The sequence below is a fragment of the Myotis nattereri genome (genome assembly GCF_964212035.1).
Source record: "Myotis nattereri genome assembly, chromosome: 18".
Classification (NCBI taxonomy): domain Eukaryota; kingdom Metazoa; phylum Chordata; class Mammalia; order Chiroptera; family Vespertilionidae; genus Myotis; species Myotis nattereri.
The window spans coordinates 24,427,839-24,445,576 of NC_138093.1; the positions used below are offsets into that span (position 1 = coordinate 24,427,839).

The window sequence follows — 17,738 nt, forward strand, 5'->3', positions numbered from 1 at the left end:
GCGTTCCGGGCGGCTGAGGGCGGCGCGGAGGCGGCGTGCGGGGCAGTGATCGGCGAGCCGCACTGTCCTCGCCCGCAGCGCCCACCGCCGGTCTCCAGCGAGAGCCGCCGCCACCGCGAGCCCGGCCCCTGGGCCCGGGAGCTCAGCCCGCAGAGCGGCCTCCGGGGGACGCCGCCGGGAGAGGAACGCGCCGTGGCCGGTGCCGTGGCCCAGCGCGCGGGCGGCGGGATGAGGGGCGGCGAGCGGGCCTCGCGGGCGCTGCGGCCCCGGGGGCGCCTCTGGCCGGTGCTGGCCGTGCTGGCCGCGGCGGCCGGCTGCGCCCGGGCGGCCATGGACGAGTGCACGGACGAGGGCGGGCGAGCGCAGCGCTGCATGCCTGAGTTCGTCAACGCCGCCTTCAACGTGACCGTGGTGGCCACCAACACGTGCGGGACTCCGCCGGAGGAGTACTGTGTGCAGACCGGGGTGACCGGAGTCACCAAGTCCTGTCACCTGTGCGACGCCGGGCAGCCCCACCTGCAGCACGGGGCCGCCTTCCTGACCGACTACAACAACCAGGCCGACACCACCTGGTGGCAGAGCCAGACCATGCTGGCCGGGGTGCAGTACCCCAACTCCATCAACCTCACGCTGCACCTGGGTAAGCGGTGACAGCCCCGCGCCCCGCTCCTGCTCGCCCACCGCGCCGGGCCCAGCCTCCGGGGCCCACGCCGCCGCGCGCGGGCGGCTTTGCTCCCCAGCCCGGGCCACACACAATTCCCTCCTCCAGCCTCTAAACTAGATCCAACACGGAACGTCCCGCGAGGGCCAAGATGCTTCCCGCCAGCATCTCTCCGTTTGCTCTCTCTCTCTCTCTCTCTCTCTCTCTCTCTCTCTCTCTCTCTCTCTCAACTTGGCCGGATTCTCGCTCCCTTGATGAGTCACTATTTCGGCTGGTTTTCTCCCTCTTCTTTGAAACATCAAGCAGGAGCTGCCACCCATGCTTTCCTCTCTCCTAGCGGGGCCATCACGGCGCATTCTTGGATCAGAGGCGGGAAGGGCCGCCTTCAGCGCTTTTACCTTGTTGCAGTACCTCCAGGGCGGAGGGTGATGGAACAAGCTAGAGAGGAAGAGGCCCAAGGTGAGGGAATTTGAGGAGAGCAAATGCCTTTACGACCCATAAAGCTCTATGTCATTAGAATAGAAATTCACTTTTAAAGGTATTGCTCTTTACAGTTCTTCAGCCTTACCGTCACAAAGCTATTTCCCTGCTGATCCTAGTAACAGAAAACAAAGGGAGGTGTCTGTACTCCCTGTAATTGCTGGGCCCAGTTTTGTCCCTGGGTAAAAAGGTTCTCCTGCCTGTCTTCTTGCTTTGATTCCAAGCAAGTGTAGAAACATGTGTAAGTGAGCTTTTAGAAACCAGGAAAGGGATGTATAGAAAACTTCATTGAGGTGTGTGTGTGGGGGGGGGGGGGGAGGGTTGTGGGGGGGCTGGATGAGGATGAACATGTTTATCCTCAAGGATCAAACATCATGTTTCAGCTAGATAAGTGTTTCTCCACCACTGCAATATATAAACAAAGGAAATGATTTATGTTGTTTAACAGAGTCACAAACAACATGACGTGTGAGAAGCCAGCATTTGATTTGTGGAAGCTTTAATCCCCATTGCATTGGAAGTCTCGATGTCACCGGTAGCTGGTAGTAATGAATTTCCAGAGAGGGCAGAGTAACAAGCCATTCTTCTGTCAACGCAGGATTATTCTATAAAGGGAGTGACATTATTTGGGGGCCTTTGGAAGGAATGTTTTGTGGGCACATGGTTCTTTGGGTAGTGGTGTGGTATTTTTCTTTCCACTGCTCTCTGGTACACTGAACTTTATTCAAAGTGTCAAGATGCCAGGGAAGGAATATATGACTTACAAAAAATGCTTTGAAAAGTGGAGTGAAATTATTGTGTCTGGAGTGTTAGAAAAGCAGTACTTAGCACCTTTGTTGTGGTAAGTACCATTTTATTGGTAGTCAAGGCATTAGGAAGAGGAAACTTTTTGAAAATAAGTTCAAAAGGGAGAAATTCTGAGACACCTCTTTTTCAGAGATGGAAGAAGTAAACTGTGCTGAGCTCAGTTTTTCAGAGGTATTGGAAATGTGTAGAATTAGCGGGCTTGTGGATGGAGCCAGGGGCCTTTGTAAAGACTGCAAGACACCTAGGATCTCAGGCTTCGTGGGGCTGCTCCTCAGCTATTTTCTCCCAAGTATTACATTTTTTTTAAAAATATATTTTATTGATTTTCTACAGAGAGGAAGGGAGAGAGATAGAGAGAGTTAGAAACATCGATGGGAGAGAAACATCGATCAGCTGCCTCCCGCACATCTCCTATTGGGGATGTGCCCGCAACCCAGGTACATGCCCTTGACCGGAATCGAACCTGGGACCTTTCAGTCCGCAGGCCGACGCTCTATCCACTGAGCCAAACCAGTCTCGGCCCAAGTATTACATTTTTAAACTTGGCCAGGATTACTTTTGAAATGTATATCCAGCTATTTTTGTTCAGATTGTGACTTGTTAAAGTTTCTGTGTTGAATTTTGAATGCCCACGAAATCTTACATTATTTTCAAATATTGACTATTTCAAAGCAAAGGCATTGCCTTGATGTCTCAAAGTCAGCCTGAGAGTCAGCTGAAAATTTCTGAACAAGCATCTTCTTATTGAGGTAAAGGTGGGGCTGTCAGTCTTGGCCTCTGAGTTTTCTGCTGTGGGTAGGTACCATGTAGCAAAAGGTTATTTGAGGTGATTTGTAGAGGTGGCTAGATTACTCAGTGATTACTTCTCTGTTACAACCACCATGTGGTGGGTAAGACAGTATCAGTCAAGTTAGGTTGCTATTGCTGGGAGGTAGATATATTAACGGTGGGTCTTGGTGATTAAAAGGTCGAAAGAGATTTTAGAGTTCACCTACTTAGGACTCTAACATGACTTTTTGCTCTAAAAATATTATATGTTTGGACTTGTTTTTTGCTGGAAGATTTTTTTTTCCAGTTTTTTTTTTTTAAATAATATTCTTGGTAAATGCAGTTTATAAACCATAGGTTTAGAAATTCTAAGTATAAAAAAAAGTTGAAGTAGTTTTCAGATGACCATTGTGATTAACTGTAAAAAACATTTACTTTAAACTTCTCAGATAGACAATTTCTAAAAACTTGACTAGAACCTATTGTACTTGTTCTTGGGTCAGAAATGATGTCCTGGAGGAAATGGTGTATGGTGGGACGGGGCGGGAGATTAGTGTGTAGTAGGGTTGATGTCTCAATCAATATCTCTCCCCTTCTCACTCACCTCCTACCCCCCATTTCCTCCCCCCCTTTTTAAATGACAAGGGTGTATGTATACATGCTTGTTATGATCTATAATTTATGGCAAATAGGCAAGGCTTTATGATGTTCAGCATATTCACTCCCTCACCCCAGTTACCCCATGGGTTCTAGCCACCTAATTATTCCCACGAATTCAAGTGCCGTGACTGCTTGTGCATCTATTAAATCTCCCCTCCAGTTCAGATTTCACATACCCTCAAACAAGTGATGCATATTGTGCCTTGCCCTTCCGGAGCACGTGAAACGCAAAGGGAGCCGTGTGAAAGAACGGGTTCTGGCGACCACTTTTCTAGGCTTCCTTTTAATGTTCAACTTTGAACACAGTACACTTTAAAATAAGCCAAGTCGGATTGCACTTAAGTAGTCGCAAGTAGCATACGTGTTTTGGCACCGATCGTCAGTCATTTTTTATTGTAAAAATAACACATGCCACGGTGAATTAAAACAGCAAGTTTAATGATTAGTGAGTCTCTGCATCTCCAGTTGCTAAGTTGCTTTGGAGACCACCGTGCACGGCTTCTTATGTTACCTTCTGGAAACTTCTCATGCACACACATGTGTATATAAAATCACATGATCATTTTAACTGCTACCTTTTTTTTAGGGGGGGGGAGGATGAGGCACATTTTAACAGATGGCAAGTACAAATTAGATCATTGTACTGTTATCATCACTTGTACAAAAGCCAGGAAAATCAGCAATGGTTCTGAAAGGAGCCATGTCTCCAGGAGCACATCCAGTCATCCAGGGTGCAGGGTGCAGTGTGTCTTCCGATAAAATGAGTTGAAGTTGCTGTGGGAACCAGAATTGCATTTTCTGCTTGTTGTGGAGAGAAATCTCAACCAGGCTCCCTTTTCTAAGAAGTCTTTCTTATTTTGCCTTCAACTTCTGGATCTTCTGTTCCAGCGTCTGCATGGATTAATTCGATTGCCGATTGTGTGGCTCTTGTGTTTTATAATAAAGCATAATAGGTTTCATTAGTGTCACTGGGGTAGCTGATAGTAAGATTGTGGCTGAGGATTTGCTTGGTATTAAGCCGCCCTTTTTCATTAACTTGATAGCCATTGTGGATGGAAACTTGGTAACCTGGGTCTTCATCTTGGAGGAAGGTGGCTTTGTCTCTTTCTGAAAACAGTTAGATTAAGGGAGTGCCTATAAAACCAACTCAGTCAAAGTTTATGGAATGCCTAAAATTTACACCAAGACCAGATTCATTTCCAAGCTCCTCATCAGCTTTAGGGACAAATTGTGATTGAACGATGCATTTTTCTCTCTATCTAAATATCCTTTTTGTGAACCTAAATCAAAATAATTGGTCTATAAGGATATTACATTTTATTCTGTTTGGTCCTCTGCGTATATACTTAGCATGAAACAAATAGCATTTTCTCCCCAGGAAAATCTTCTGCCAGGTAGGCTCTGACTGACGCCTGCCTTCCACCACCATCAGGGAATGGTGTGCTCCGGTGACATCACTGTGGTATTTGCGTACCCCGGGGGGACACTATTTTAGTTTGTCTCACAAAGGCCTGATTTACACTTTGCAGGTCTCAACTTGAGACGTAAAGGCGCTCTTCTTCAATGGCCAGGGGTTGTTGAACACAGTTTTATAAAGCCCTTGTTTTCCGGTTCTGCAGTTCACTGCTTTTTCTGTAAATACCTTGTCCCTGTTTCTAAAGGATTTCAGAAAAACCTGGCACACATTCGGAGAGAAGTTGGGACTAGAAGGCACCCCCAACCCCTCCCAGTAATTTTGTCATTGGCCACATCTGTGGGAAGGCTAAGGTTTGCCTATTTCAATTCTAAATCCTTTTAGGAAGCTGGATATGCCTTTTGCTATGCACTCCTTCCCACTGTGCATACATTCTCATGTTACTGCCAAAGAGGCTGCAAGCATTTTAAAAATACCCACTCAACACATAGCGCAGTAGCCCAGGGGAAGGTATAGAAGACTGAAGGTCTCGCCTTCAGAAGTTTATACTCTATTAGATGTAGTTTTCCTGCTCCCTTGTAATGCCATTTCGATAATAAACCAGGAGTGCCTTTATGATATTTCACAGTTTATAAAGCCTCCAGGATATCACAGATTTGATTTTCACAACTCAGAGCAGGCAAAGGTGAGGATCCTGAGGTGGTGATTTGCCAGCAGTTACAGTAGAGGTAGATTTTGACTCCTTAGTCTAAAGCACTGGCTCCTGGGACTCAGCTTCTTTAACAAATCTCTTTCTCAAAAAAAAAATTGTTTATTCCAGAGCAACTTTAAAATACAAGGACATGTACACACTGTCTCAGAGATACCAGACTCTCTTGGTTTCCCTCCGTCCCTCTCTGTTCCTTTTTACTTGTTTCTGGAAGCCTTTTTTTTTTATATTTATTTATTTATTTTAATTCTGCTCACTCTCCCTGAATGAACTCTTAATCTCAAGGCTTCATCTGCAAGCTGGCCAGCTCTTTCTCCAGGCCTAAGGACTTGTTGGACATGGTCAATTTGGGATGTCCAGAGGCCATGTCCAAAACTGAATTCATCCCCATCATCGTCTTACCCCACTCAAAGCCGTATCTTAATGCACAGACTAATGTTTAACCCTGAGGCCCTTGAATCCATCCTTTGCCAAGTCTCCCATGAAAGATAACCACGCCCGACAGGCTCTCATCAGCAAAGATTGCTCTGTTTGGCGAGCAGATAGGATTCACTCACTGCTGGGCAGCTGTAACTCCGCCCCTTCTTTCCCACCCATCTTTCCCCGTCATCTGCCCAAGGTCCACTCTTACCTCTTCTATCCAGCCACAGTGTCTCTGGAATCCTTATCTTTGTCTCTGCCTGACTGTAGCTCCCATGGAATTTCACCTGGATCACTGCAAAGCTTCCTAGCTAACTGGTGGGCTTTCTGCCTCCAGTTTGGCTCCTGGTATTTGGACAGCCTCACTCGGGACTGAGCGATGGTTCTAAAATGCAAATCTGAGGATGACATTTCCTAGCTGAAAATTGTGCAGTGGTTCCTTAAGCCTTTAGGAGAACGATAATGTGCAGACTCCTTGGGGTGGGGTACAAGATACTTCAGAATCTAGACCTTCTTCATCGCTAGGCTTCAGTTTTGTCATTTTCATGCTCAGAGGGCTGGTTCTTCGCTTTGGAACACTTCTTCCTGGTGTCCTTCCCCTGTTTCTCCCCTTTCCATTCTCACTCATGGCCTGGATTAGGGGTTCCACTCTGTGTCTCTTTGTCTGCTTCCACTTCTAGACCATGAGGTCTTTGAAGGCAGCATCAAAGGCTTCGTCATCTTCTCAGTTCAGTGCAACCAAACTAATTAATTGCTTGTTAAAAAATAAGGGATTAATCTGCCCCTTATCCTAAACGATCAGTTTCCAAGGGTAAAGTTTCAAGTGCCTATGTGCTGGTGCTGCTACCTTGCCTGACTGGCTTGCTCTAAGATTTGTAAGAGGGACCTGCTGGGATTTGCAAGCATCTTCGTTCTTGTGAAATGATAAAGTTAGATGTTTGCTCATTTGGGCTTAAACTGACAGCTTGCTAAAAAAGAGGCCTACCAGAAAACTCATTTATAGAAATGTCCCTGAGGTTTTAGAGCATTGTGCCAGACTGTGGTGACACTAATTAAGTATGTCTGCTTTTCTTTCCACGGTCTCTTCCCGGGGGCCAGCCTAAAATAACTGGGCCCAGTCAGCCTGGTGCCCAGGGCAGCTCCATATTCATGAAATAAAATAAAGCAGGCTTATCTCCTCCTTAGACAATGGCGCTCTCAGATCTCTCGTGGGAGGAGAACCTTGTGGCGAGGCTGGGGGATGAATTAGGGGATTTACAAGATTTCTTTTCAAACTTTAGGAGTTATATTCCCTCGGCTTCCTTCTTTCACTCTTTGTTTCCAACTGTGTGGCTGCTTCCTGTCATAGTGAGGGCGACATCGGATTTTTGTTATATCGTCTTCCTTGGATTTCTGAAATTGTCTTCGGATTTTTTTTTTAATTCTTTGTCATTTTATCTTCTTTCTGTTTTGAATGTTTCTGGAAATATTAATCCAGAATCAGCCTCTTTCTCATTTTAAAAATTTTCTTGAAATAAAAAATACAAATGGTCTTGTATAGAGTTTGGGACTCAGTGAATTTTGTTTGATGATAAGTCACCATGGATGTGAAGATCTCCAATAACCAGGATGATTGCCCAGGGCAGTCACCACAGAGGCACCTGCCAGTGTTTCCAGAGATACCACGATGACCAGTCTTTAACCCCCCCCCAACGTTATAGTTCTAATTTTATGTTTTATGTCTTGACTGGGAAGGAGGTTACATAGGTGTATACATATGTGCAAATTCAGAAGTGCACATTTAATGTTTGCGCACTTCATTGTATGCAAATTATTCCTCAAAAAAAACACACACAAAAAAGTCATAACGCAAAATAACATATCGGTGATTTCATTTGGTTTTGGTATGGTTTTGACTTAAAATAGAAGAACACAGAAGCTGAGGCCTGATCATCTAAGATATATTTCTCTTACTGTCTTTCTACTTGCTGGCATTCATTAGGTGTTGACTAATAATTGTTGAGTGAAAGGGCAAATAAGTGAACCGCTGGTTTTAGTTGAGGTATCAGCTGGTTTTAGTGGAGAGCGCCTTCAGCAGGGTGTTCAGGTGAGCTTCAGGCCCAGTCAGGGCGCAGGAGTTCTTTCCTCACCCACCTTGAAGCAGGTTTTGGTTGATGCTTTGTGGTTTGATGTGATAAGATGGTAAGTTTGTGGGTTTTGCTGCTGGTAGATAATTCTCTAAGAATGTCTCTGCCTGGTGGTGGTGTGTTCTTGGTTCCATTGTCTGGTTTTTATATGTAAGTTGTTTAATTTCTGTGGTGAAAACGAAATGTTCCACAAATGACTCGTAGCTAATGTGAAGACCCCGTCTTCTTTCCTTTTTACTACTGGCCGCTTCTCGTTGAGCCAGTAGGTCTGCAGCTTGAGTTGTGTGGCTTTCTTAGAGAAGTTTATGAAATGTTGTGAAGTATTTACAACTAAGTGAAAAGACCCACTCACTCAACATGAGATGAGCTTAATGGACTGGGATTCTGAATAGTTAGTGGACAAAGACCTTATGTAAATAAGGCAGCTGGTGAGAGAATTCTTCATTTATGCCCATTGTGATATGGGCTGTGCTGGGAACAATAGATGTTGAAACGTTATATCCTCAAGTAATTTGTAATATGTCTGAGGAGATGAGACAGAAACATTCATGCGCAGGAAATCGATGGGACAACATAAGCACAGCAAAAATAATTCAGTGGAAACCTTTTGAAGTGCAGAGGGAAGACGTGTAGAGCCCTTTGAATGAAGAGTGAGGAAAAGCTCCTTGGGTCTTGAAGAAAAGACCCAAGCGGGACATGAATGGAGGACTTTCCAGGAAGGGTGAGGTGCTTTCATGGCGGTTTAAAAGTAATCAGATAATGGTGAAGGCATTGTTTGCTTCCCACAGAGTAGAGGAGACATGTAGTATGGGTTCTGAGGAGATGAGGATCTTGCAAACTAGGTGACAAAAGAAAGTAAATTACCTTCCATTGAGTGCCTCCTGGTTACCTCTTTGAACCCTTTAAAAAAAACTACCTTAAGCATCTCTCCTACTATATCCACTATGGAATAATAATGTGAACTAACTTGCGACTTCTCTGAGGTTGGACAGGCTGAGTTTAGGTTGGAACCCAGGCCTGTTGTGGATGGATTCTACGTTAGAACAGACCTGGTAAGTGAGAGAGAACTGTCGGAAGACCTTGAATTGGGGAGTGAACTGAACTTAAAATCTAGGAGCTGGACCTGGTGTCTCTGTAGACCTCTTCTTGAGGAGCTCTGGTTTTGGGTTGCTTCTTTCAAAACGGGCTTTGCACTTTTTTTCTTGGCAATGGAAGAATTTTAAATTGGGGGCACTTACACTCTTTTAAAATATGTAACCGTTAATGCCTCTAGGACTTTGTAAGGAATTTATTGAATTTCAGAATGAGATCCTGGGTTTTGTCAGCATCTCCTGACAGGGAAAGTGTACCTCATTGCCCGTTTCCTGAAGGGTGGTCCGGGGAATGCCAGCTTATCTCCTTTCTGCCTTATCCACGACACCCTTTCTGGTTGTTGAGAATTGCTGAATTTAGTCCGGTTGCTTATGTTATCTGACATCCTTGAAGATAAAGCATCCAGGCCCTCTTCAGGTTCTATTTCGTTTCCCCTCTGCACCAAGTAAATTCTAACTCATACATGGTTGCTTTTTTGTTGTTCAGGTTTGCCAACTGAATACGTCTAACCACCTTTTATCGATTGATTGATTGATCTGTAACTACGGTGGCCCTAGATTTCTTTGTCACCGTCGTCAGAGTGACTCCCTTCACCTTCTTTTCTGTATTAAGTGACTTTGTAAATCTCTAACTCTGTCTCTCTGATCTACCTTATCTCTGTTTCTATCTGTTATTTAATCTGTACCTTCTTAGTTTCCCCAGAGCATCACTGTGTGAAGGTTCAATCAGGGGACTCTTAGATACCCTTAAAAAAAAAGGTGTTTTGTTTTGCTTCGTTTTATTCGCTTTATCTCTAAAGAACAGGGTCATAATTCCCACTTAGATTTTGTATTTTGGGCTGCTCCCCCACTACAGATTATCTCCACCTCTAGAACTCAAGATTCTTAGGATGGGCTGTTCTTTACAAGTACCAGTTGACTGATTAAATTTTAAGTCCTACTTTCTCTGCTTTCTCCATAGTCCTGCTTAGTACACATGGAACTCCTGTGATGTCATCACATCCTAGTGACTGATGATTTTTAAATGTGCATGGTCAATGTCTTTTCTGAAGGGGAGGTTAGGTGGGATGACACCCACTGTTACATTTGAGGAATGAGTATTGGGCTCAAAATTGCCCCAGTTGGGCCCTGACCAGTTTGGCTCGGTGGATAGACTGCCTACCTGTGGACTCAGGGGTCCCAGGTTCGATTCCGGTCAAGGGCATGTACCTTGGTTGCGGGCACATACCCAGTGGGGAGTGTGCAGGAGGCAGCTGATCGATGTTTCTCTCTCATCGATGTTTCTAACTCTCTAACCCTCTCCCTTCCTCTCTGTAAAAAGTCAATAAAATATATATTTTTAAAAATTGCCCTAGTTGGTAAAATATAGAAGAATAAGTCTTTTCTCAGGGCTTTTCTATCAACTCTGTTCAAAGAGAATATTAAAATCTGAACTATAGACCCTTGAACAACATGGGTTTGAACTGCGTGGTCCACTTATACGTGGATTTTTTTCAATAAATATATGGTTGGCCCTCTGTATCTGCAGTTTTACATCCTTGGATTCACCCAACCTGGGATCTAAAACAGTATTTTTGATCTGTGATTGCAAATCCAGGGATGGGATTCCCCAGATGCTGAGGGCCAGCTGTGTGCATTGTTCTAGGCCATATTTATAGAAGGGACTTGAGCACACAAGTATTTTGGTATCTGCAGGGGGGATCCTGGAACCGGTCCCCCCAGATACTGAGGGATGGCTGTAGTTAAGTTTTGGGGGAGTCAAAAGTTTTTGAAAAGGAGGTAGTGACAGCTTGATGACAGCGAGTTGACAGCTTTTCTTGCGCTTTCTATTCACTGGCAGGCACTGGGAAGCTAGGGTCTAGTTGCCTTGGTTTATACTTGTCTGTTCCGCCGAGCCTGGTGCTGCTGTTCCTCCCACGGTGGTTTCTGCTCGTCATGGACCCTATTCCTACAGGACTAATGACTCCTGTTGTTCTGGTGTCACTAAGTTTTTAGATTATTATTATTTTCACACCAGATCATGATCTGGTAGAGATGAGCATCCTGGCATTTTCATTGAAATTGTGTGTTCTTTTTGGAACTGGGAAGAAACTGGGGCTAAGGGTAAAGATTATCAGGGGAGGAGGGAGTTGGAGACCAAGAGAGCAATTGTCTAATGGCTTTGGCCATGTGATCGCATCTTCATGGGAAAAGGGTCATGTTCTTTGGGGTTGAGTATCTAGGATTAACTTTTAGAGAAGCCCTGTATATAGTTTTGGAATTTATAGTATTTTAGATTAAGTTCATGGAATAGAAAACCTATGGAAGACTAAATTTTTAGAACTCTACTACAGATGATGAACGTTTGTGGGAACATCTGTAATGCAGCTGTAATAAAATTTGTTTACTTGATTGGGATTGCTTTAGAGGCTCACACTGGTTCCTTTACTGCTATTTTCTGCATTTTTTTTGCCGCATGCCAAGAAATAAATTAACACCAACTCCTGGTGGGATTAGGGGGTCATTCAGTTTTGTGACTGTTCTAAGATTTTGGTTTTAAACTTAGGTCCATTTGAAAGCTCTTCGGTCCTGGCACAGGGCATGGATGGTGAAACCAGGATACCAAAGGATGGGCTAATTCTGAAATTAACGTATTTCCCAGATGTTTGGAGAACGGAGGCTTGTTTTCTGTGCTGCTTTTTGTGTGTTCTTATGTGCGTCTCTTGTGTTTTTATAGGAAAGCCCCTTGGGGAAGGGAGGATCTGCTTTTCGGTTTGGGAAATAAAATAGGTGTTAAATTTTCGTGTGAAAACTTTTGAGTTGGTGTTGCCATTTCTGTGATAGATCGAAGAGGCGACTTTGTTCCGAGGAAGGAGGTGTTGGGAAGGCTGGTGTTGGGGGTGAAGCTCCGAGGCAGTACCTAAAAGCAGACTCGCTCACATCTCCAGCGATTTTCAATTAGGAAGCGTGCCCCTGGCGCTCTGACTCAGCAGCCTTTTAACCATGCCTGACTAAATAGACCTTGTTTTTGAAACTCACAGCAGTGCCTCGCTCCCTGCTGTCTTTTGTTCATCCCGCTAACACACAGCTGTTTTGTTCATACATCATTTTGTGTTCAGCTGCCCGGTTACTTCCTATGGTGAATAATGGGACACATGGGAGTTTGAACACCCAAGTGTGTGGTTATTCAAACAGGAAGTCTCAAGGAAGCGCAGTATCCTCGTCCGAGGAACAAAAGGTGGAACGGGAAAGGCCACGGATGGTTCTAAGCCTAAACCATCTGCAGGGAAACAGCTGACGGTTCCTGAGAGACAGGCACTCGGCAGCTTCAAGGTGGGATCCTTTCTTCGGAACGTGATTCATTTTTTAAAAAAAGCGTTTGGCGTCTCCCACCCTAATCCATAAAACAGACAGAAATGGAGGTGAACAAAGTAACGTGGCCGCTTGACCCGTGGGGAAGCGTGTGGATCTTAGGAAAGAAGGTGCAACAACTCGCCTTTCCCGAAGGCGACAAACGCTGTCCCCAGGTACAAGCCAAGAGGTGGGACTTCACAGGGACTTGGCGAGCGGACGGGGTGGATGGAAAGATGAAATTCTGCACAGCCTTTGGTCACTGAGCCCTGGAGGACTGTGAGATAAAGGAGAGAGTGGGTTCTACACAGGAAGCATGCATTCTAGCAGAGCCATGGCGGTGAGGACCGTGTTGCCTCCGAACATCCTGCTCACGGGTGCACCAGGGGTTGGAAAAACCACACGAGGCAGAGAACGTGCATCAAAATTGGGACTGAAACACGTTGATGTGGGTGATTCTGCTGGAGGAGAGCAGTTATATGATGGTTATGATGAAGAATACGATTGTCCCATTTTAAATGAATTGAGGGTAGCTAATGAGTTAGGAAACCAAATGAGTGAAGGTGGAGTTCTTGTTGATGACCACAGTTGTGATTTCTTCTCTGAACGCTTGTTTCATACAGTTTTTGTGCTGAAAACGGATAATAGTGTATTGTACCAAAGACTTGAAACAAGGGGTTATAATGAGAAGAAACGAAACGATAATGTCCAGTGTGAAATATTTCAAATTCTTTATGAAGAAGCATTAGTGTCCTACGAGGAAGAAATAGTGCAACAGCTGCCCAGCAATAAACTAGGAGATTTAGAGGATAATGTCGATCAGATACTGAAGTGGATGGAGGAATGGATCAAAGATCATAGCTCTTGACTTATAAGACTGGCCACTTTATAATCACTCTTATATTTCCCTGCCCACATCATATAAATTGTCCAATTATTAGTAAACCCCTTTTATTAAAATTGTACTGCAGAACTGGTAGGTGTATAGTATAAAGGTTTACGTTTGTGTTTTTTTTTTCCCCATGAGAAAGCTGAACAACCTTAAGCATAATAAATATAATGTTATTAAAGATTGGGACTAAAAACAGTCATCATTTCATGCTTCAATTGCTAAAGAATAAATAAATACGACCAAATGTGTGGATGGATATCTTTTAAGTTTATTATAAACATGATCTCTTAAAATTAAAGTCTAAAGATAAAATAAAAAATGTGTTTACCACCATATACACTCTAGGATAGTGGTTCTCAACCTTCCTAATGCCGCGACCCTTTAAATACAGTTCCTCATGTTGTGGTGACCCCCAACCATAAAATTATTTTCGTTGCTACTTCATAACTGTAATTTTGCTACTGTTATGAATCGTAATGTAAATATCTGATATGCAGGATGTATTTAGGCGACCCTTGTGAAAGGGTTGTTCGACCCACAGGTTGAGAACCGCTGCTCTAGGACAAAACATAAGCGCTGTAGAGAAGGATAAAAACTCCGCGGGGCTGCAAAGGAGATCTGATTAGAGCTGATCAAGATAAGTGACTTCACGGAAAATTTTTAGATTCCTACCAACTTTGAGATTCTTTGATTATATGATAGAGGACTTGTTAGAACGAGTCAAATCCTGATTTTAGATTTAAAAACGAAAATTAAATCTCTAAAAGAAGGGGGAGCGAACAATTTATATTAAGCAAGTAGGGCAGCGATGTTTAACCTTTTTCATCTCATGGCACATATAAACTAAAATTCTGCAGCACACCAAAAAATACATATTTTTTGCCATTCTGACCAAAAAACTAGGTATAATTTTGATTCATTCATGCCAGATGGCTATTGTTGTGTTGGCTGTTGTCATTTTTTATTTGACAACCTAAGAGAAAAGAGGTCAGTGCCCCCTGACTAAATAGTCAGGTATTTATTGCGTATTTTAAAAATCCTTGTGCTCACTAGTTGAAAATCGCTGAAGTAGGGTGATGCAAATGCTGAAGAAAAAAAATTCAGTTTTGGGCTTAATTAATGGGAGCAATAGTGTTCAATCAAAGGAGTATTGGCTATGCTCATTGTATGGTTGAACTCTGCCCCCAATTCCAGTTATAGTAAACATGTTTACACAGCATGGGTGCTGCATCTTTTCTTGATTCCTTTTTTACCCCCCTTTTGCTTGTTTATTTGGTTATATCATACTTGAGGCGAATTTCAACTCCATGAAGATTTTATTTTATTTTAACATTTTAGAGATAGAAGAAGGGAAAGGGAGAGAGTGAGAAAAACATCGATGTGAGAACAAAACATTGATGGGTTGGTTGCCTCCTACACACCCCCTACCAGGGTTTGAGCCACAACCCAGGCATGTACTCTGACCAGGAATCAAATCAGCTACCATTTCGTGCACAGGACGACACCCCACCAACTGAGCCGCACCAGCCAGGACTCCAGGAAGATTTTGTTAATTTCTGGTTCCTTCTCCCCCCCTCTGTAGCGCTTGCCATTACATTGTTTGATATTCATGTATTCATTCATTTCTAAAAATCAGTACAACAAACATCAATATGCATGCCTATGATGTAAGAGGTACTATCTTATAATTGTTTCCTCTATTTCCCCATTAGACTGAGTTCATTGAGAACAAGTTGAGTTTATTGATTCATCAAACAAAATACTTATTGAGTGCCTGTATATAAAAGGCACCACAAAGTGCTGGAGACAGGGCAGAGAAGACCTAGAGCTGAACTTCTGGGTGAAAAGCATGCAGTTCAGAGGACCTGACCCAGGGAGGGTTTTATTGGCTTTCTTTTTCCATTGGCTCTAAGCTCCCTAGTGTATAGCATGATACCTTTTCTCTAGGTGCTCAGAAGTTTGCTGAATGAGTGAGTTCCTATTTCTGTGAGGCTATGGTCACAGAATGCAGATGTAGCTGAGAATGGCAATTTTGTTTAGATTTCCCCAAGGTGGGCTTTGCCTGGGGTTGTCGAACTTAAGTGGAAGGAGATGGCTAGTGCATGGTGTGGCTTCCTTACCGACATCGTTAGGTAAAGTCTTGCCACAGCAGCAAGGAGCCCCAACAATAAACTTGTTTAAAAAACGTTTGTTTCCCTTTCACGGGGTGGCCCCGAGGTAGGTGGGCAGCTGGGTAGCTCGATCCACAGAGATGTTCTGGGACCCAAGCTCCTTGCACCTTGATGCTCTGCCATCCCTTGGGGGGTGGCCCTCACGTGTGTAGTGGAAGTTGGTGATAGACTCTTCTGTATCCCACATGGGAAGATACTGCCAAGGAGTGTGTGCTTAATTCTTACGACGGAGACCAAAAGTGGCACATCGTTCTATCACCTGTCGCTGGAGGGTGCTTCCTGTACACAGTGGAGGCTGGGAAATGTAGGCTAGCTGGACCTTACTCTAGAGCAGTGGTTCTCAACCTTCCTAATGCCGCGACCCTTTAATACAGTTCCTTATGTTGTGGTGACCCCAGTTGCATTGTTACAAATTGAACTTAATTAAAGCATAGTGATTAATCACAAAAACAATATGTAATTATATATGTGTTTTCCGATGGTCGTAGGTGACCCCTGTGAAAGGGTCATTCGAGCCCTGACTGGTTTGGCTCAGTGCATAGAGCGTCAGCCTGCGGACTGAAAGGTCCCAGGTTCAATTCTGGTCAAGGGCATGTACCTTGGTTGCGGGCACATCCCCAGTGGGGGGTGTGCAGGAGGCAGCCAATCGATGTTTCTCTCTCACCGATGTTTCTGACTCTCTATCCCTCTCCCTTCCTCTCTGTAAAAAATTAATAAAATATATTTTTTTAAAAAGAAGGGTCGTTCGACCCCCAAAGGGGTCATGACCCACAGGTTGAGAACCGCTGTTTTGGAGGCTCCCATCCTGTGGCTCACAGCTTTAGGAAATGGATCTAGAAAAACTAGCAACCTCTGTGGACCCTCACACACTCGGGCTTCAGGAGAAGAGGCTCTGCCAAAACGGGTGAGTGCTCATCCTGCTCTTCTCAGCGTGGCCTTCGCTCCCTACCTTTGCAGAATTCATTTTATTCTGAGACCGGACCAGGTTGGCACTGAGACCTCCTTGCATTGGTGTTGAGTCCGTAGCAGATCCAGGGCGGAGGAGCACCTCCCAGCCAGGATCCTGATTTAGTTGACAGTCCTGAGTATGTTTACCTTGGGCTGTGATGGATGAATCAAATCTGTTGTGAAATCCAGATGTGTTTTAGATCAAGAATTCCAGGAGTGATAAAACAGTGCCTGTTGTTTGTGCCACTTACCGGCCACCTGAACATCCTGTCTTGTTCTGGGATCTTTTTTTTAATGTGTTTACCTTTTTCTTGAATATGAGTTCACGGAGGGCAGGAACTGTGTGTAAAAATTCATTAGATCAGCAGCTTAGAGCTAGGTACTTGACTTACGGAATCAGAGTAAATTTAGTAAAATGGGTGTGTACACATAACAGCCACAGCGGTAGCAGTGCCCCCAGCCAAGCACGTCCGTATTCCTGCAGCGAAATGTACTTACACTTTAGGCCAGTGATGGCGAACCTTTTGAGCTCGGCGTGTCAGCATTTTGAAAAACCCTAACTTTACTCTGGTGCCGTGTCACATATAGACATTTTTTGATATTTGCAACCATAGTAAAACAAAGATTAATATTTTTGATATTTACTTTATATATTTAAATGCCATTTAACAAAGAAAAATGAACCAAAAAAATGAGTTTGCGTGTCACCTTTGACACGCGTGTCATAGGTTCGCCATCACTGCTTTAGGCTGATTAAAGGCTGCAAGGACCTCCCACTAAGTTTAAGTCATGCTTTGTTGTCGAATGTTAGGAAAATCCTCTGCTCTTGAGCACTTTTTGAATTTTGGTACACTGCGTCACGCTTTATTATATGTTATACCACTTATATAGATAGACTATTTCAAAATTTGGCACCCAATAGGCATTTGGTAATTGATTATTATCTAACTAAATGAATAAAGCCCATTTAATAGGAACTTTTATTTGGTCAAAAGGAATAGTTTTAACATTTATTTTGAGAATTTGAGTGGATGGGTTATTAAATTACGGTAAGAATATTTAGAAGTACATAAAAGAGCATTATGGAAGAGAAGTAGTAGTGGTTGAATTCTAACCAAAAATAACCATTCTAAGAAAGAAGAATTTTTTTCCTTGTTTTTTGTTTGATTGCTTTTTTGTAAAAATGCTATTTCATCTCCAATACCTATGCATAGTTTGTTAGGAACCTGGCTGCACTAAAGCCATCTCATTTGAGATACTT

General features: G+C 43.8%; 2 protein-coding genes across 2 annotated transcripts in view; both read left to right on the top strand.

Annotated features, from left to right (window-relative positions):
- Positions 1–228: 228 nt before the first annotated feature.
- Positions 229–17,738, top strand: part of LAMC1 (laminin subunit gamma 1) — a gene marked incomplete at its 5' end in the record, with an annotated part of 103,689 nt that continues 86,179 nt past the window's right edge. Inside the window, one exon of the mRNA XM_081112748.1 lies at positions 229–640. Within this exon, the coding sequence (XP_080968874.1) occupies positions 229–640 (412 nt within the window). The remainder of the gene's footprint in view (positions 641–17,738) is intronic.
- LOC308534656 (adenylate kinase isoenzyme 6-like) lies at positions 12,801–13,334 on the top strand (the record flags this gene model as incomplete). Its single annotated transcript, XM_081113233.1, has 1 exon — positions 12,801–13,334. The coding sequence occupies one exon, from the start codon at positions 12,801–12,803 to the stop codon at positions 13,332–13,334; it is 534 nt and encodes a 177-aa protein (XP_080969359.1).